Source organism: Callorhinus ursinus, unplaced genomic scaffold (genome assembly GCF_003265705.2).
Source record: "Callorhinus ursinus isolate GAN/ISIS: 27379988/994484 unplaced genomic scaffold, GSC_fseal_2.0 scaffold56, whole genome shotgun sequence".
Classification (NCBI taxonomy): domain Eukaryota; kingdom Metazoa; phylum Chordata; class Mammalia; order Carnivora; family Otariidae; genus Callorhinus; species Callorhinus ursinus.
Window position 1 is genome coordinate 8291945 of NW_027397118.1, and position 21977 is coordinate 8313921.

At 36.1% G+C, this 21977-nt stretch overlaps 1 protein-coding gene across 1 annotated transcript in view; it reads left to right on the forward strand.

Annotated features, from left to right (window-relative positions):
* Positions 1 to 21977, forward strand: part of ITFG1 (integrin alpha FG-GAP repeat containing 1) — a 332983-nt gene that overhangs the window by 10469 nt on the left and 300537 nt on the right. Inside the window, exon 6 of the mRNA XM_025852344.2 lies at positions 21882 to 21976. Within this exon, the coding sequence (XP_025708129.1) occupies positions 21882 to 21976 (95 nt within the window). The remainder of the gene's footprint in view (positions 1 to 21881; position 21977) is intronic.

Sequence of the window (21977 nt, forward strand, 5' to 3'; positions counted from 1 at the left end):
GGGGGGAAATTGGAGGGGCAGACGAACCATGAGAGACTATGGACTCTGAGAAACAAACTGAGGGTTCTAGAGGGGAGGGGGTGGAGGGATGGGTTAGCCTGGTGATGGGTATTAAAGAGGGCACGTACTGAATGGAGCACTGGATGTTATACGCAAACAATGACTCATGGAACACTACATCAAAAACTAATGATGTATGGTGATTAACATAACATAATAAAAAAAACTATTTGGAATCTTGCGATTCAAAGATAAAATTCTTCTAGACTTAAATAGAACTGGCCTCCTAACATTTAAAGCAAGATACTTTTCATGAGATGCCTTCAGCTTGGTTAATTTTTTATTTGTCTGATAAGGCAGAAATTTAGTTCAGGAGTACAGAATGTGGGGCACCTGGATGGCTCAGTCGGTTAAGTGTCCGAATCCTGATTTCACCTCAGGTCATCATCTCATGAGTAGTTTGATGGAGACCTGCATCAGGCTCCACCGCAAGTCCTGCTTGTTTGCCTTGGGCTGGGACTATTCAGGAAACTGTCTTTTTGTTTCCTCTCTTTAATGGCATACATGTGGGGGGCGACTGGCTGACTCATTTAGAAGAGCATGCAACTCTTGATCTCGGGGTCATGAGTTCAAGCCCCCAGGTTAGGTGTAGAGAAAACTTGGGGCACCTGGTGCCTCAGTTGGTTGAGCATCTGACTCGTGGTTTTGGCTCAGGTCATGATCTCAGGGTCATGGGGGTCTGGCTTCATGCTCAGCAAGGAGTCTGCTTGAGATTCTCTCTCTGCCTCTCCCTCTGCCCTTCTGCCCCCCATGTTCATCTGTGCATGCACTCTCTCTCAAATAAATATATAAATCTTTAAAAAAATAAAAACTTAAAAATAAATAAATAGATAAATAAAGGCATACATTGTGATTGAGAATGTGATGGTGACTCCTGGCCTGCTTTATTTCACGGTAACCTCCATTTTAGTCAAAGAAATACTTTGAATACCTTTAATATGTAATTTGACCTTGAGAAATTAAAACTTTTGAAACAGCTATTGTTAATTCAGAAAGTAAAATTTCTAATATCTTTATGGGTTTTCTACTTAATCTGTAAGAAAACTATCTAGAATATCATGTGATAGTGTCATAGCTTATTTGTTCTGAATTCTGCATTAGATTTTTTTCTCTGATGCTTACTGAAAAATGATAGCTTTAAAAACTTACTATGCCTAGAGACATATTCACTTTTATTTTTTAGACAGTATACTCTGGTATATTTTGGTATACTTGAGTAATATTCTGGTATTTTATTCTCATTTAAACTTTCATTTACAGATTAAACAATAATAGCTAACTGTATTATAAATAACAAGTTTGCCTACAAGATTTATTCTGATGCCAGTTTAAAGAATGAAATTACATAAATTGGCAGAAAAGAATTCTTGTCATTAGCATTGTTGGGATAACTATAGCCTAGCGATATCATGATTCCAGACAAAAGAAAGCTGAATATGACACTATGGGAGCAAGCATTAATGTGTTACTAAAATAAGAAAAATGTATTTAGGCCATATCACTTTTACAAGTTACCGACATATGTACTGGTACATTAAGTAAAAAAGCCATCAGCATTGACATTTTGGACTATTCATGTGACCTTGACTGGCAGCCCAATCTTATCAAGAAACCTAACCTACCTTTTGCAACTTAAATGTTGTGCTTTATGGGCATGGCAGACCCAAGATTATCTTAAACTTAATTAAATTTTGCCAGAACCTTAATTTTATGGGAAATTTGCAATGATCTTTAAATAGAGTACTAAATGCTCCCATAGGATTGTGCTGAAAAGCCCACAGCTGTAACCCGGTCCAACGCAGTCATGGAAATAGGAGATTGCCCACAAGTAAAACTAGCATGACTGATTTGGCTGGCGTAAAGGTACACATTGTCAGTCTAAGGAGGCAGTGGTAATAGGCAGAAGGATCCTTTTTAATTGGTACAGTGGGGGCTATCTAACAAGGACAGGAAGGGTACTAAATCGACTTAGGTGCCGGAGATAATTGAACTATGTTAAATGGTCAAAGGTGAGGCTTCAGTTTGTGTCTCAACCTCACTTTATAATGACTTGAAATAATGTAATCATGTGCCACGTTACTTAGAAATAACACCTAGCCATTAAATGGTAGAGCAGCTTTCGCAGTGATGTGAGGTTATAATTAATGAGCATTTTCTGTAAAAGGGAATTTGAAACTGATGTTGCATAAGCATTCAGAATATTTAGTATTGATGTGAAAACATTTGTACCTGTAATTTTAATCAAAGCCAAATATAATATTGGTCTGTTCAAAATTCTGTGACTCATCTACTGAGTTCAAACATATTTTTGGTTTAGGCCCAAGTTGTATACTTGGGAATATTAATGTAGGTATGTGATAGATAACTACTTTGACATATACTCCATTTACTTCACAAGTGATTGCTTAAAAATTTTGAATGAATATTAATGGCACTGAAAGCAGCCATTTTTAACTGTTAGTTATATGGATGGATATTTTTCTCCGCTGCCAGAAAAAAAACTATCTTCTATTGATTTATTTATTTATTTATTTTGATTTCTGCTATTGACTGTAGCTATAATTACAGTGGAACAGAAAATTATATTATTTTATTATATTATTTCAAAATGTAGAACCAGAAGTTTTTTTGTTTTTTTTACTTTTTTTTATTATGTTCAATTAGCCAGCATATAGTACATCATTAGTTTTTGATGTAGTGTTCAACGATTCATTAGTTGCGTATAACACCCAGTGTTCATCACCACATGTGCCGTCCTTAATGCCCATCACCTGGTTATCCCCCCAGCCCCCTCCTTCTGTAACCCTCATTCTGGTTCCCAGAGTCCAGAGTCTCTCACGGTTTGTTTCCCTCTCTGATTTCTTCCCATTCAGTTTTCCCTCCTTCGCCCTATAGTCCTCTGTGCTATTTCCTTATGTTCCACATATGAGTGAAACCATATGATAATTGTCTTTCTCTGCTTGACTTATTTTACTTAGTATCTTCTATTTAAATATAGTTAGCTACTCTCAATCCAAGGGGCATAAATCCCTATTTTTCCGTGTAATCTTCTCTTTTCTCACTTTATACCAATGACTAATATATTTAATCATCCTTCATTTTTACTGCTGATTTTGTTCGTTTGCTGATGCATTTCAGAAAATATTGCAAATATTTGTCTTAAATAATGATATGATATTGTGTCACTTAAATCTATTATTTAGAAAAAATATGAAAATTATAAATTTATAACACAAAAGGAACCAAATAATCATCAAGGCAGCTTTTAACTGTGTAATCAGCATTAGTATTCATAATCTTAGTATTCATAATCTTAACAAAAAAGGTGGCTTGAGATGATTCATATTTTCTGATATGAAAATATTAGAATTCCCATAGTAGCCTTCTCCCCTCTCCCCTTATACACCATTTATATTTGGAACATTGTTCTTTAAAGGAATGTATTAGAACTTGAGAAATTAGTTTTTTATTAGTATTTCCATAGAAACAGTATAACAGTTTTCTCACTTTTCTTTATTCCTAAAGAAGTTTTCCTGTTGGAGATAAATTATTTTATTTTCCCATTGTTTCTCATCTAAACCTTTTTCTTTTCAAAATTAAGCCACAGAAATAGTGAAAAGCTTTAGCAGATGACAAAATTGAATATGATGTAATTATTTCAAATGGCATGTCACTTAAGGATCTCTAATTTTATTTCCTGGAGTTCCACCAGGAACTTTTTGAGGGGTCAGATGACCCACAATTCCCTGGTTATTGATTATACTGCTTTGTTGTAGGTATTGGTTAACAGTATTGTATGTAAGTGAATTTTTGTTTGTAAGTGAATGATTTAAGATGTTATTCTTAAAATTTAGTCACTTTGCCTTTAGTTAAATCTTACAATTTTTAGATATGTATTCTGTGGAATAATCATTTGGAAAAATATCACCCTTTTTGAGAAACACATAGTTTTATAGTTTCTGTGCAAAGAAATTTGATAGTAACATTTCATCATGAATATTGATGATATTTTAAAATGTCTTGGATTCAGTGTATTTCTATTAGCATATGTCAAGTTTTTGTTTCCTTCTTTGAGGGAAAACTATTTTTTTATTTCATTACTATTTGCATATATACAGAAAAAAGTCCATTTTAAAAGAAGCATAGAATACACTGAACTGTACACTTAAAAATAGTGGAGATGGGGGCGCCTGGGTGGCTCAGTGGGTTAAGCGTCTGCCTTCGGCTCAGGTCATGATGCCAGGGTCCTGGGATCTAGTCCCGCATCAGGCTCCCTGCTCAGTCGGCTTCTCCCTCTGCCCGCCCCCCCACCCCAGCTAGTGCAAGCTCTCTCTTTCTGTCTCTCACAAAAATAAATAAATAAAATCTTTTAAAAAAAAATGATGGAGATGGTAAATTTGATGTTATCTATAATTTGCTACATTAAAAAAACTGGAAAAAGAAAAGCATAGTTAGAAAAGCTGTGTATACAGCAAACTTTGAGCAAGATTAGTATATATTATTTCAATTTAGGGTAAAATAATTCAAAGTAGTTTATAATTTATAATTTCTGAAAATACAGGTTAGTAGGTTCAGTAGATTTCCTTTACATTTTTTTAAAAATGTATTTGCTATTGAAAATGTCCTACAGGTACTTGATATTTACCAGTCTGGAGGCCTAGGCTCTAAGCTGCAGTTCCTGAATTCCACAATGGTCCTGAGTCAGACAGTTCAGCTTTGCTTCTCCTCAAACTGCTTACCCTTCTGTTGTACCTGCCCGCTCTAGGAACTAGATCACATCTCCTAGGTATAATATTACAATAAACACCCAATGGAGGTAGGAATACTGGGACAAAGTAAGGATATGCCTGAAAGAAATCTCCACATTTTCTCCTCTGAACGTAAGATGTTATTTCTGTGAGGTCCTTAAGATTTATCTGGTCCATCCCACACCTTTGAGTTCTCATAGAGGCCCAAAGTGAGTGAATGATCCATCAAGTATCACCAGGGTAACTTTGTTCTCCAGTGATGCTTTTTTAATTCTCCAATTTTTTTAATTGTTCCTCACTGTGTCTCTCCAGAAGAGGCATACCATGGGGTTGCACAGCTGATCTGTCTTCTGTGAGGCTTGGGGTTGGATGGGGAGGGAAGAGAAGAAAGAAAACCTTAAACAAGACTGTTTGGTTTTTTAAATATCTGCTGAGTGACTCTGGGCTTGGCACATTACATCACTTGTCTTATTTTTTCTCACAGCAGATAGCTTACTTATGTGGCTGAAGAGGCTCTCTGTAGGAGGTTGCTTAAAGAGGCTAATTCAAAGGTGAAGTGACTACTGCAAGTTCAGAATTTATAAATAAATGGTAGATCTGGGATTTGAATCCTGGTCATCCCAATTCTAAAGCCTATATTCTTTTTTTTTTTTTGATATTTTATTTATTTATTTGACAGAGAGCACAAGTAGGGGGAGCAGCCCGGAGAGGGAGAGGGAGAAGCAGGTTCCCCACTGAGCAAGGAGCCTGACGTGGGGCTCGATCCCAGGACCCTGGGATTATGACCTGAGCCAAAGGCAGATGCTCAAATGACTGAACCACCCAGGCGCCTCAAAAGAGATTTCTCTTAATACTTGAATATATAGGGGCAATCCCAGGGTCCTGGGATCAACCCCCACATTGGGCTCCCTGCTCAGCGGGGAGCCTGCTTCTCCCTCTCCTCCCTGCTTGTGCTTTCTCTCACTATCTCTGTCTCTCTCTCTCCCTCTCTCATATAAATAAATACTTGAATATGTATACAAAACCAACTTAAATACCAATTTTAATTTATATATTAATTTGTAGACATACATTTCTTTGGAGACATATAATAGAGTGACCACTACAACCAGTAAACAAATTTCAGATATAAAAACGTTGTATATTATGATAAAGTTCTGTTAAGAGAAATGGAATATAAGTACAAGGTCGGTGAAAAAGGGAAAGATGTATAATTAAAGAAGACCTCATTCACGCGTATCTTTCTTTAAGTCTACTATAGTTAACATCCAGTGTTTTATTAGTTTCAGGTGTACAATGTGATCATTTGACAGTTCTATACCTTACTTGGTGCTCATCAAGATAAGTGTAATCCCCTTTGCCTGTTTGACCCATCCCCCATCCACCTCCCCTCTGGTAACCATCAGTTCTCCATACTTAAGAGTCTGGGTTTTTTTGGTTTATCCCTTTTTCTCTCCTTTATTCTTTGATTTCTTTCTTAAATTCCACATATGAATAAAATCATGGTATGTGTCTTTCTCTAATTGACTTATTTTCCTTAACATTATACTCTCTAGATTCATCCATGTTGATGCAATAGACAAGATTACATTCTTTTCTAAGACTTTTCTAAGGCTGAATAATACTCCGTGTGTGTGTGTGTGTGTGTGTGTGTGTGTGTATACACACACGTATAGATGTATTTACCATATCTTCTTTATCCATTCATTTATCCATGGACACTTGGGCTGCTTCCATAATTTGGCTATTGTAAATAATTCTGCAATAAATATAGGGGTGCCTATATCTTTCCAAATTAGTGTTTTCATATTCTTTGGGTAAATACCCACTAATGCAATTACGGGCAGTTCTAATTTAATTTTTGAGGAACCTCCATACTGTTTTCCACAGTGGCTGCATCTGTTACATTCTCACCAAGAGTATACATTATTGCCAACACTTCTTTCTTGTGTTGTTTTTGCCATTTTGACAGGTGTGAGCTAATAGCTCATTGTATTTTTGATTTGCATTTCCCTGATCATGAGTGATGTTGAGCATCTTTTCATGTGTCTGTTGACCATCTGGATGTCTTCTTTGGAGAAATGACTATTCATGTCTTCTGCCCATTTTTAACCGGATTATTTTTTCTTTTTTGGTATTGAGTTGTATAAGTTGTTGATATACTTTTAGTTACTAACCCTTTATCAGATATGACATGTGCAGATATCTTCTCCCATTTAGTAGATTGTCTTTTAGTTTTGTTGATTGTTTCCTTTGCTTTGCAATAGCTTTTTATTTTGATGTCGTTCCAAGAGTTTATTTTTACTTTGGTTTTCCTTGCCTCAGGAGACATATCTTGAGAAATATTCCTATAGCCAATGTCAGAGAAAATACTGCCTGTGCTCTATTCTAGGATTTTTATGGTTTCAGGTCTCACATTTAGGTCCTTAATCCATTTGAGGTTATTTTTGTGTGTGATGTAAGTGGTACAGTTTCATTTTTTGGCATGTAGCCATCTAGTTTTCCCAAAACCATTTGTTGAAGAGACTGTCTTTTTCCATTGGATATTATTTCCTGCTTTGTCGAGGATTAATTGATCATTTTTAATCACGGGTTTCTTTCTGGGCTTTCTGTTCTGTTAATCTGTGTGTCTCTTTTTGTGCCAGTATCATACTGTTTTGATTACTGTAACTTTCTGGTATAACTTGAAATCTGGAATTGTGATCCTTCCAGCTTTGTTTTTCTTTTTCAAGATTGCTTTGGCTATTTGTGGTCTTTTTTGGTTGCATACAATTTTAAGATTGTTCTAGTTCTGTGAAAAATGCTGTTGGTATTTTGGTAGGGATTGCATTAAATGTGTAGATTGCTTTGGGTATTATAGACATTATAACAATATTGGTCCTTCCCATCCATGAACATGGACTATCTTCCCATTTGTTTGTGTTAATTTCTTTTATAGTCTTTCACCTAGTTTTATAATCTTTCACCTCATTGGTTGAGTTTATTCCTAGGTATTTTATTATTTTTGGATTGTTTTCCTAATTTCTCTTTCTGCTACTTCATTATTAGTGGATAGAAATGCAACAGATTTCTGTACATTGATTTTTGTATCCTGCAACCTTACTGAATTGATTTATCAGTTTTAGTAGTTTTTGCTGGAGTCTAGGGTTTTCTGTATATAGTATTGTGTCATCTGCAAGTTGTGAGAGTTTTACCCCTTTCCTACCAATTTGGGTGCCTTTTATTCCTATATGTGGTCTGATTGCTGTGGCTAAGGCATCTAGTACTATGTTGAATAAAAATGGTGAGAGTAGACATCCTTGTCTTGCTCCTGGCCACAGGGGAAAAGCTGTCAGGTTGTTGTTGTTTTTGTTGTTGTTGTTGTCTTTTACCATTGAGTATGATATTAGCTGTGGGTTTTCATATATGGCCTTTATTATGTTAAGCTATGTTCCCTTGAAACCTCTTTTGTTGAGGGATTTTATCATGAATGAATGTTGTACCTTGTCAAATGCTTTTTCTTCATCTATTGAAATGATTATATGGCTTTTATCCGTTCTCTTCTTTTTTTGTTTTAAGATTTTGTTTGTTTATTTATTTATTTATTTATTTGAGAGAGAGACAGAGAGCATAAGTGGGGGGGGTGGAGCAAAGGGAGAAGGAGAGGGACAAGCAGACTCCCTGCTGAGTGCAGAGCCAACTCAGGGCTCAATCCCAGGAGCCTGGGATCATGACCTGAGCTGAAGTCAGACGCTTAATTGACTGAGCCACCCAGGCACCCCTGTCCTTACTCTTATTAATGCTATGTATCGCCTTGCAAGTATTGAAACACTCTTGCATCCAGGAAATCACAGTTGATCATGGTGAATGATTTTTTTTAATATGTTCTTTGATTCAGTTTGCTAATATTTTGTTGAGGAATTTTGCATGTATATTTGTTAGAGATATTGGCCTGTAGTTCTTTTTTTTGTTTTTATTTAAATTCCAGTTAGCTTACATACACTGTAATACCAGTTTTAAGTATGCAGTATAGTGATTCATCACTTAACGTATATCACCCAGTGCTCATCACAACTGCACTCCTTATTCTGCATCACCTATTTAACCCATCGCCTCACCTACCTACCTTCTGGTAATCATCACTTTGTTCTCTATACTTAAGAGTCTATTTCTTGGGGGCCTGGGTGGCTCAGTCAGTTAAGCAACTGCCTTTGGCTCAGGTCATGATCCCACTGTCCTGGGATCGAGCCCCACATTAGGCTCCTTGCTCAGTGGGGAGACAGTTTCTCCCTCTGCCTGCCACTCCCCCTGCTTGTGCTTGTCCTCTCTCCCTCTTTCTCTCTGTCAAATAAATAAATAAAATACATATTTTTAAAAAGTCTATTTCTTGCTTTGCCTCTCTTTTTTTCCCCTTTGCTCATGTTTTATTTCTTAAATGCCACATATGAGTGAAATCATATGGTATTTGTCTTTTCTCTGACTTGTTTCACTTAGCATAATACTTTCTAGCTCCATCCATGTTGTTGTACATGGCAAGATTTCATTCTTTTTTATAGATGAGTGATAGTCCGTTGCATGTATGTATGTGTGTGTGTAAATATACCACATATTCCTTATCCATTAATCAGTCAATAGACACTTGGGCTGTTTCCATAATTTGGTATTGTAGATAATGCATGCATCCCTTTGAATTAATATTTTTGTGTACTTTGGGTAAATGCCTAGTAGTGCAATTGCTGGATCATAGAGTACTTCTATTTTTAACTTACTGAGGAACTTTACCATCATGTTTTCCACAATGGCTGCACCACTTTGCACTCCCACCAACAGTGCAAGAGGGTTTCTCTTTCCCCACATCCTCACCAACACCTGTTGTTTTTTGTGTTGTTGATTTTCAGCATTCTGACAGGTGTGAGGTGATACCTAATTGTAGCTTTGATTTGTATTTCCCTGATGATCACTGATGTGGAGCACCTTTTCATGTGTCTGTTGGTCATATGTGTATTCATGTCTTCTGCCTGTTTTTAATTGGATTATTAAGTTTTGGGGGTGTTGAGGTGTATAAGTTCTTTATATATCTTGGATACTAACCCTTTATCAGGGTTGTCATTAGCAAATATCTTCTCCCATTCATAGGCTGTCTTTCAGTTTTGTTGATTGTTTCCTTTTCTGTGCAGAAGCTTTTTACTTTTATATAGTCCCAGTAGTTTATTTTTGCTTTTGTTTCCCTTGCCTCAAGAGACACATCAGGAAAAATGTTGCTACAGCCAATGTCACAAAAATTACTTCCTGTGCTCTCTTCTAGGATTTTTATGGTTTCAGGTCTCATATTTAAGTCCTTAATCCAGTTTGAGTTTATTTTTGTGTATGGTGTAAGAAAGTGGTACAGTTTCATTCTTTGGCATGTCGTTGTCCAGTTTTCCCAACATCATTTGTTTAAACCATTTTTCCCCATTGTATATTGTTTCCTGTTTTGTCAAGGATTAACTGACCATATAGTTGTGCGTTCATTTCTGTGTTTTCTGTTCTGTTTTCTTGATCTATGTGTCTGTTTTTGTGCCAGTACCATACTGTTCTGATTACTATAGCTTTGTAATATAACTTGGCATCCAGAATTGTGACGCCTCCAGCTTTGCTTTTCTTTTTCAAGGTTGCTTTGGCTGATTCATGGTCTTTTGTGGTTCTATACAAATTTAGGATTGTTCTAGCTCTGTGAAAAATGTTATGTTGGTGTTTTGATAGGGATTGCATTAAATGTGCAGATTGCTTTGGGTAGTATAGACATTTTAACAGTATTTGTGTTTCCGATTCATGAGCATAGAATGTCTTTCCATTTCTGTTACCTTCAATTTTTTTCATGAATGTTTTATAGTTTTCAGAGTACAGGTCTTTCACCTCTTTGGTACATTAATTTTGTATCCTGGAACTTTACTGAACTCTTTTGTCAGTTCTAGCCATTTTTTAGGTTTTATATACATATATAGTATCATGTGATCCGCAAATAGTGGAAGTTTTACTTCTTCCTTGCTGATTTGTATGCCTTTTATTTCTTTTTGTTTGATTGTTGTGGCTAGGATTTCCAGTACCAAGTTGAATAAAAGTAGTGAGAGTGGGTACCCCTGTCTTGTTCCTGACTGTAGAGGAAAAGCTCTTAGTTTTTCCCTATTTAAGATGATATTAACTGTGGTTTTTTTCATATATAGCCTTTATTATGTTGAAGTATGTTCCCTTTAAACCTACGTTGTCCAGAGTTGTTATCTCGAATAAATGTTGTACCTTGTCAAATGCTTTTTCAAATCTATTGAAATGATCATGATTCTTATCTTTTCTTTTGTTAATGTAATATATCACATTGATTGATTTGTGGATATTGAACCACACTTGCAACCCAGGAATAAATCCCACTTCATCATAATGAATGATTTTTTTTAATGTATTGTTGGACTCAGTTTGCTTGTATTTTATTGAGAATTTTGGCATCTATGTTCATCAAGAATATTGGCCTGTAGTTATCTTTATTAGTGGTATCATTATGGGTTTGGTATCAGGATAATGCTGGCCTCATAGAATGAATTTTGACATTTTGCTTCCTATTTATTTTTTTAATAGTTTGAGAAGAATAAGTATTACCTCTTATTTAAGTGTTTGGTAGACTTCATCTGTGAAGCCACCTGGTTTGTTGGAGTGTTTTGAGTACTGATTCAATTTCATTGCTTGTAATCTGTTCAAGCAGATCTGTTCTATTTCTTCTTCATTCAGTTTTAAGAGGTTGTAGGTTTCTAGAAATGTATCCATTTCTTCTAGAATGTCCAATTTTTTGGTATGTAATTATTTGCAATATTCTCTTACAGTCAGTTGTATTTCTTTCGTGTTGGTTATTATTTCTCCTCTTTTATTTCTGATTTTGTTTGAGTCCTCTCTCTCTCTCTCTCTCTCCCTCCCTCCCTCCCTCCCTCCCTCCCCCTCCCCCCCTTCCTCCCTCCCTCTCTTTTTCTTGATGACTCTGGCTAAAGGTTTGTCAATTTTATTATCTTTAGAAAGAACCAGCTCCTGGTTTCATTGATATGTTCTATTGGCTTTTTAGTTTTATTTTGTTTATTCCTGATCTAATCTTTATTCTTTCTTCTACTGGTTTTGGGTTTTGTCTGTTCTATTTCTAGCTCCTTTAGGTATAAGTAGGGTTGTATATTTGAGATTTTTCTTGCTCTTGAGGTAGGGCCATATTGCTGTAAACTTTACTCTTAGAAAATCTTTGCTGTATCCTGAAGATTTTGGAGCACTGTGTTTTCATTTTCATTTGTCTACATGTATTTTTTTAGCGGGGGAGGGACAGAGGGAGAGGAGAGAGAGAATCTTAAAGCAGGCTCCATGGAGCCTGACACTGGGCTCAATCTCACAACCCTCAGATCATGACCTGAGCTGAAATCAAGAGTTGGACATTTAACTGACTGAGCCACCCAGGCACCCTGTCTCCATGTAGTTTTTGCTTTTCTCTTTTATTTTTTGGTTGACCCATTCATTGTTAATAGTATGTTATTTAACCTTCATGTATTTGTGCTCTTTCTATATTTTTTCTTGTGGTTGATTTCTAATTTCATAGTGTTGTGGTCAGAAAAGATGCATGGTATGACTTTGATCTTTTTCAATTTGTTGAAACTTGTTTTGTGACCTAATGTGTGATTTATTCTGGAGATTGATCAATGTGCACTTGAAAACGATGTATTCTGCTGTTTTAGGATGGAATGTTCTGAATACATCTAGTAAATCCATGTGGTTCCATGTGTCATTCAAAGCCACTGTTTCCTTGTTGATTTTCTCTTTGGATGATCTGTCCATTGATGTAAATGGGATGTTAAAGTCCCATACTATTATTATATTACTACCTATTAGTCCCTTTATGTTTGTTATTAACTTATTTTATGTACTTGGGTACCCCCATGTTGGGTACATAAATATTTACAATTATTATATTACCTTGTTGGATTGTTTTCTTTATGATTATATGGTGTCCTTCTTTGTTTCTTGTTACAGTCTTTGTTTTAAAGTCTATTTTGTTCACTATAAGTATTGCTCCCCTGGCTTTTTTACGTCTATATGCTTCATAAATGCTTCTCCATCCCTTCACTTTCAGTCTTCATGAGTCTTTAGGTCTTAAATGAGTCTCTTATAGGCACCATAATGGTGGGTGTTGTATTTTATCTATTCTGTCACCCTATGTCTTTTGATTGGAGCATTTAGTCCACTTATACCCAAAGTAATTATTGATAGCTAGGTACTTAGTTGCCATTTTATTACTTGTTTTGTCAGATTTGGCCAGCAAACCCTGAGACAGGGAATGAAAGGATTACTCCCAGCACCTTAATAAGGGAAAGGGGAGGCCTGGGGGCCAGAGACTCTAATGGTGAAAAGCCTTGCGCCAACCTCTGTCTCTCCTTTCATTGTGAGTTTAATTAATACCCCACGTGCAGGACAAGGAGTTCGTGAAGTACGTGACCACTATAGGTGCCTGTATTTAAGCATTTACTCCCTGGATGAAACCCTTGAGCCGCAGTAAGAATCCGGGCGTGTTCAGCCAAGAAACTTAAGAGGCACCCAGCGTTCAGGGCACTCCCTCCTTGCATTTCAATTAGTCTCATCCAGGGAGGCATATACAAGTCAGGTTTTATCTATCCAGGCACTGTGAATCCCCACATTGTTTTATGATGGTTTGTTGTTCTTCTTTCTTCTCTTCTCTCATGGTTAGTTGGCATTCTTTAGTGGTATACTTACATTCCTTTCCCTTTATTTTTTATATATCCATTACTGGTTTTTGATTTATGTTATCATTTGGTTTGTCTGTAACATCTTCTGCATATAATAGTCTATATTAGGTTGACGATCGCTTAAGTTTGAACCCATTCTTTGCTCCTCTCCCTCACCTCCCCACATTTTAGATAAACAGTGTCATACTTTACATGCTTTTATTTTGTGAGTCCCTTGACTGATTTTTACAATATACTTATTTTTCTGCTCTTGTGCTTCCTACTTTTCTTGTTTATTATGTTCTATCCTTTCCACACAAAGAGTCCCCTTTAAGATTTCTTGTGGGGCTGGTCTAGTGGTCATGAATTCCTTTAACTTTTATTTGTCTGAGAAACTCTTTATCTCTCCTTCTATTCTGAATGATAGCCTTGCTGCATAGAGTATTCTTGGCTGAAGATTTTTCCATTCAACACTTTGAATGTATCATGCCACACCCTCTGGCCTCCAAAGTTTCTGCTGAAAACCAGCTGATAGCCTTATGGGGCTTCTTTTGTTTGTAACTGTTCTCTTTTCTCGTTCTGCTTTTAAAATTCTCCCTCTATCACTACTTTTTGGCATTTCAATATTACATATCTTGGTGTGGAGCTCCTTGGGTTGGTTTTGTTGGGAGATCTCTGCACCTCCTGAGTCTGGATATATTTCCTTTCCCACATTCGGGAAATTTACAGCTATTATTTATTCAAATGAAACTTTTGCCCCTTTTTCTCTCTCTTCTCCTTCTAGGATCACTATTATGAGAATGTTAGTACATTTGATGGTGTCACTGAGCTCCCTAAGTCTATTCTGATTTTGTATTATTTTTTCTCTCTCTCCTATTCAATTTGATTCCTTTCCATTACTTGGTCCTCGAAGTTGCTGATCCATTCTGCTTCCTTTAGTCTACTGTTAATTCCTTCTAATGTATATTTAATTTCAGTTATTGATTCTTCATCTCTAATTGGTTCTTGTTTATAATTTCTGTCACTTTGTTAAGGGTCTCACCTAAGTCCTCAACTCTTTTCTCAAAGCCAGTGAGTATCTTTGTGATCATTAGTTTCAATTCACTATCAGGCATATTACTTATCTCTGTTTTGTTTTTATCTCTTGCTGTGATTTGTCCTGTTACTTCCTTCAGGACATAGTCCTCTGTGTCCTAATTTTGTCTAACTCTGTGGTCTGTTTCTATGTGTTAAAAAGTTAGCTATATCTCCTGCTCTTGAAAGTTATGGCCTTATGAAGAAAAGGTCATTTAGTGCCCTGCATTGGAGTATCCCCTGTTCACCAGAACCTGGCACTTCAGGAGTGTCTCCTGTGTGTTGCCTGAATCCTACTTTCCTGGTTGAGCTGCTTTTGCCTTCAGTCCAGTCATCTGCAATGGCTCTCTTTGTCTGTGGTGGGCAGTATTTGGTCCCTGTGTTGCTAATGGGCCAGTCTGAGACCACCTTGGGCTTGAGTTGAGTCAGACCAGCCATTTCTCAGAGTTGCAGTAGCACCAAACTGCAGAGTACCTTCCCTGTGTCATCCCCTGAGAAGCTTTAATTGGTGGGTGGGATCTGCAGTCAGACCAACTGTCTGCCCCTAGCCCACTGCTGGGTCCATAGTCTGACTAGTGTGTGTGGTTATCTTTCCCTCTGTCTGAGGCAAGAGTTACTTTGGAGTTGTTCTGGGCCTTGTTGGGGCTGCTTTCATACTACCAGGCTTTTGGCACTGTTTTGGATGTGCTCTAGCCAAGAGCATATTTGAGGGTGTGATCCACATAGTTTGTCAGGTTGGACCTGCGGTTTTTGCAAGGTCTTTTGCAAGACGGAAGCTACAATCACCAGTACTAAGGCCAGCTGGTTTGGAGGGAGTGGATCCACAAAGTATGTGGGGGTGGGTGCACAGTGTTAGCAAGGTTTGCACAGGTCCTCTGGTGGAAGAGTTCTGCCAGGGCAGGACTTACAGTATAAGCAAGTTAGGTTGGGAGTGTTGGCACTGCACTGGTTCCTGCAGATGGACATGTATTTATGCTGGGAGGCAGGGGAGGGAAATACCACCTGACAATCGCTTTGTTCCTAGAGAAGTCTCCCATGGAAGCCTGCCCCTCTAGCACATACTCTGCAATTTGTATAAACAAATTCCCCTCCAGTATGACCCTGGCACTTTTCAAACTGCTGCTTCTATCCTGTATCACCTCAAGCTGTTTATTGTACTGTCTCTTTAAGGGCAGTGACTCCATTTTCTCTCACCTATGGCTCCCCAGGAGTGGAGCCCAATGATTTTTAAAGTTTCAAATTTTAAGTCCTGCTGGTTGTAAGAACTCATGAAATTTGACCCTTCTGATTTTCAAAGCCAAAATGGTTAGGGGGATTTGTCTTCCCTGTGAGGTTTCCCTATTGTGAGAGTCTGTTTCTCTCCCTATAGTATCCCTCCCTCCTGTAAACACTCCTGCAGGTCTGTTTAGCTCCCCACCTTTTGGCTCCCCACTTTGTCTCTGCCCTTGCTACCCTCTTAGATGTGGCCTCTTCTCTATATTTAGTTTTGTAGTTTGTTCTATCAATCTTTCGGTTATTTTCTGGGTTATTTACACTGATGTGAGTGTTATCTAGTTGTATACTTAAGATGAGGTGAGCTTAGGGTCCTCCTACTCCCCCCATGTTTTCCAGCAATCTTGTTCATGCGGTTTTTGTGTGTGTGGATAATGGTGGGTAAAAATTCAATATGGTATTTATATTCCACTGGATACACTTTTATAGAACAATTATTTTAAAATCTCAATAATTCTAATAGATTTGAAAATTACATATTTTGTAGTGGTTTAAACTGATGAAAATACTTAGATTACTTTTTTAGAAGTGAACTTAAATGTGTTAAGGGATATAAAGTTTTCAAAAATTCCTTTAGGGCCTGTCTGAGCAAAAATGCTTAAAGAGCAGTGGACTAAAGAACTAGAGAGCTTGGAAAAGCATGCTAGAACCATATCCTGGTAATTGCTTTTATCTGGATACCTAAAATAATGATAATTCATTATAAGACTGATCATTGAAAAGTGGGTAGATTAGCAGTCATTTCAAAGAGCAGTTACCATAGGCAACCAAAAGCTACAGTTGACATTAATTACATTTAAATTCATCCTTTGATAAATGCTGTACTTTGAGATTAAGGGTAATGGTGCCCACAAATTAGAACACTTTGACATAATTATGTTTCCTGTGGGGCAGGGTGGTGGGTAGCTAATAATTGGAATTTTCTGCAGAGGTCAAGAAATGTCAACGAATAGACCCAGCATGGCTCACAACTGCCCATATTTTCATCTCTGCTCTTTCTTCCTTTGTAATCAGAACAGTCTGTGACCTTGGCCTTCAAATGGAGTGTTGAGCATGTATATGAGAAGATTATAGTTTATAAGAATATACTTGCTTATAAAGATGGTGTCTGTTGCTTCTTATTGAAAAACTAATGTGTATAAAGAACAACAATAAAAGTAGAGGAGAAATAAGTTTTATTTTCAACTTTAAATTTTTAAACAATTGAATTTTGATATACAACTGTATATACATTTAATTTTCAACCATCTTAAAATGCATCACAAAAAGAAATAATAGCTCTTCCCTTCTCCCCCCACTATAAAGTATAAGGATCAGTTAACTGCCTTTTGAAAGACATTACTGTAAATTAACAGAGTGTAGGCAACAAGTGTAAAACTTAAAATACTGTGAAGACCTTGAATATTGATTTGAAATATTCCGGAAAGGAAGGTTATAATTAATATTTTGTTAGGAGTTACAAATTCAAGTGTCTAAAGGGACCCAGAAGGAAACCAAAGAGTGAAGCAGTTTGGAAAGGTGGGGACTTTGGCTGCCTATAGGCACTATAACTCTGTCTGAAAAGGGCCAGTTGGTTAACAGACCTGGTATTTCAAGAGAAGCTGGAAATCAGATTTTTATGTGAAATCTGATTTTTTATTTAAGTTTTACCAAGGAATTAAAAATATTTAAAACAATGCATGAGCCAAATAAAACACATCTTCATGCTGAATTTGGCCCATAGTCTGCCACTTTATCATTTTTGCTTTATCGCTCTTCTAAATTATTTATTTGAAATGTACATTTTTGTCAAGTAGTTTCTAGGAGTTATTTGAAGTTTTCCAGAATTCTAACTATAATTTATTTCAAAGCAAACTTATAAAAAATTTCTTTAGGGAATGAGATCAATAATTTCTCAGGTAGTAATTAAAGGCAACCACATGATTAACCTCACTGAGCTCAATTCTGTAGAAGCTTATATTTTTTAATTCACTTTTGGCCTATAATTACAAATTTCTTGGGAACATTAGGAAACACTACTGAAATGACTTTGGGTTAAACTTGTCGTAGAATCTCTCTAGCCTGCGTCTGATTATTTTGTTAGTAATTAAAAATACTTTAATGCTCAAAATTTAAAGAACCTGTGAATAAATGGTCTATCTTAAAAAGAAGTGAACTGGCCTTACTAAATTGGACTTGATTGAAATTATTTTAGGCATTTCTAACCTTGTGTAGTATGAAAGAAAAACATGATATGAATGCTTGGCATTGAATTACCTTACACCAAATGCTGAATCCAATTTCTCACTTTAGTATTTTATTGCATTTTATTTTATTAATACCTTATATTATGGGATTTTGGTTAAAATAATGAAATAGGATTATACGAACATTGCTTAGTTTTGTTTTTACTGTCTTGTTGAGGCAACAGATGAGGCCTACTACATGCTAAAAAGTATATATAATGATATTGGGAAGAAGTTACTGTTTGCACAACATGGACCCTTTGTGTAGGGAAAATTTTCTCCTGATTAATGCTTATTCTTTTTCCCAGAATCCACCTGCCAAATTAGTCAATTGTTTCTCTCTGCTGTCCCAACATATTAAAACCAAGTTCAAATAAATCTTGCTACCCAGTCACTTAGATGATATATTGATAATTAAGTTGGACTTATTAATTAGCCTTAAATTTCTCTTTGGAGATGACATATCTACACTTCCATATTTCACTGGAACATAGTATTGTGAAAAAAATAGCATATTCTCACTAGAGGTAGAGAAGAATAGGAAATGCTACTTGATACTATAATGCAGTCCAGCAAGTATTTGCTGATTAGACCATGATTCATTTCAGTGACTATTTGGGAGCCATGTCCTGGTTAGGTGATGTAGATAGAAATATCTATAAATCAGGGTATCCAGAGGAGCTTACATCTTTTTGTTTTGTTTTGTTTTGTTTTGAGAGAGAGTGCCCAAACATGGGAGTGACACATGAAAAGGGGGAGAGAGAATCCCATGACCCTGAGATCATTACCAGAGCCAAAATGAAGAGTCGAATGCTTAACCTTCTGAGTCCGCCATGGGTCCCTCAGAGGAGCTTACATCTTAAAAAGTGCTATTAGTAGAGAAGAGTGTACTCAGATACCAGTAAGAAAAGCAAAGTAGGGCCTTGATAAATGAGAATGACTTTGACAATGGAATGTGTTCTATTGATGAGAAATTGAGAAATTATTTTACTTAAACTTGCTCTTTCTTCTATAGTTATAATAGTCTACCAGTGTGACCTTCCTGGTTTTGACAATTGTACTGTGGTTATATAGGATGTTGACATTAGGGGAAACTGAATGAGGGATATATGAAAACTTTATATGATTGTTTTTTATAATGAAATAAAATTTACATTACATAGAATTAGCCATGTGAAGTGTACCATTCAATGATATTTAGTATATTCACAATGTTTTACGACCATCACCTACTTCCAGTGGCTTTTCTTCATTTCTAAAGGGAACCCTGTACCCATTAAACAATCATCATTTTCCCTTTGGCACCTGCTAATCGGCTTTCTCTAGATTTGCCTATTATTGGTTTTTCATCTAAATGAAATCATAAGGATGTGACCTTTTTTGTCTGGCTTCTTTCACATAGCATAATGTTTTAAGGGTTCATCCATGTTGTACCATGTATCAGTACTTCAGGGTTTTTTTTGTTTGGGGCTGTAAAATATTTTTATTGTATGAATGGCATTTTGTTTATCCATTCATCCATTGGGGAACATTTGGGTTATTTCCAGTTTTTGACTACTGTGAATAGTGCTAAGAGTATTCATGTACAAGTATTTGTTTAAATACCTGTTTTCAATTGTTTGGGGTATATACCTAAGTATAGAAATGCAGGGTCATGTGGTAATTCTATGTTCAACTTTTTGAAGAACTGCCAAACTGTTTTCCACAACCAGTGCACCATTTCATACTCCCAGCAGCAGTGTACAAAATTTCCTATTTCTTCACTTCCTCCCCAACACTTAAAATTTTTTGGCTTTTGATTATTGCCATCCTAGTGGTTGTGAAGTGGTTTCTCATTATGGTCTTCTTTTATAATTCCTTAATAACTAACAGTGTTGAGCATCTTTTGATGTGCTTAGTAGCCATTTGTGTATGTTCTTAGGAGAAATTTCTAGTCCTTTGCCCATTTTTTTTTAAGATTTTATTCATTTGACAGAGAGAGAGAGGGAGAGCAGGAACACAAGCAGGGGGAGAGGGAGAGGGAGAAGCAGGGAGCCCGACGTGGGGCTCGATCCCAGGACCCTGGGATCATGACCTGAGCCGAAGGCAGACGCTTAACGACTGAGCCACCCAGGCAGGCACCCCCTGTGCCCATTTTTTAATTAGGTTATTTTTATTGTTGAATTGTAAAGGTTTTGTACATAGCTACTAGACCTTTATCAGAGATAAGATATTTGCAAGTATTTTTTCCCATTCTACGGAATTGTCTTTTCAATTCCTTGATAGTATCCTGTGATGTACAAAAGTTTTTCATTTTGATGAATCTGATTCATCTATTTCTTCTTTTGCTGAGTATTCTTTTGGTGTTATATCTAAAAATCCATTTCCAAATCCAAGGTCATAAAGATTTTCCCATATGTTTTCATTCAAGACTTTTATAGTTTTAGCCCCTTGATCCATTTTGAGTTAATTTTTGATATATGGTTTGAGGTAAGATTCTAAATTTAATCTTTTCTTTGGCTCAAGATGTTGGAATTAATATTCATAAGAGATAACCATACCATTCTTCATTGTCTTGGAAAAAACATCTATGATAATATTAAATCATTTTTCCTTATACTTAAAAAAAGATTCGAAGACATATATAAGAGCTAAAGCTATAAAATTCTCAGGAGAAAGCATATGGGTAAATCTATATGAACTTGGTTTCTGAAATGGATTCTTAGATATGTCAGCATAAGAACAATCAACAAAAAAAATAAATGAACAGGATTCATGAAAATTAAAAGCTTCTGTACATCACAGGACACTGTCAAGAAAGTGAAAAGCCAATGTGCAGAACTTTTACAACTTTTACAACTCAAAAATAAAACATAATATTTAATAATCTAACTTAAAAGTAGACTAAGGATTTGAGTGGATACTTCTCCAAAGATATACAAATGGCCAGTAAATACTTAACACATACTCAACATCATTAGCCATCAGGAAAACACAAGTCAAAACCATAAGACACACACCCTCTAGGATAACTATAATAAAACAAAGGGACAATAAATAATAAGTGTTGACAAAGAAATGGAGATGTTGGAACCCTCTGACATTGCTAGTTAAGAACATAATATGGTGAAGCCACTTTAGAATATAGTTTGACAGTTCCTCAGAAAGATAAATATACAGTTACCATGTGACCCAGCAATTCTTAGATATATACCCAAAAGAATTGAAAACATATGTCCACATAAAAGCTTGTACATGAATATTCAAAGCACCATTATTTATAATAGCCAAGAGTGGAAACAAGCCAAATGTCCATCAACAGATAAATGAATAAACAAAAAGTATAGCCATACAGTGAAATATTACTCAGCCATTAAAAGGACTGAAGTACTGCCATGTGCTACAACATAGATGAACCTGAAATTCATTCTAAGTGAAAAAAAACAGACATAAAAGGCCATATATTCTGTGATTCCATTTATATGAACAGGGAAATCCATAGTGATATAAAGCAAATTAGTAGTTGCCAAGGGCTAGAGGGAGGGGAGAATGGAAAGTAAATAATGGATACAGGGTTTCTTTTTGAGGTAAAGAAATTTTTTCCATCGATAATGGTGATGGTTACAAACTGTGACTGTACTAAAAAGCATTAAATTGTCTGCTCTAAAAGACTGAATTTTATGATACAGGAAGTATCTCAACAAAAATCAGTAAATTTTAAAAATATCTTGCAGGCAGAGATTTTTCTGTTTTAAAACTGCTTATTTGATATTTGCCTTAAGAAAATTATTTTTTTTTTTTAGGAATTTATCGTGGCATCCTGCATTGACCACTAAAAATAAAATGCGAATTCCACATTCGCACGCGTTTATTGATCTGACTACAGATTTTACAGCAGG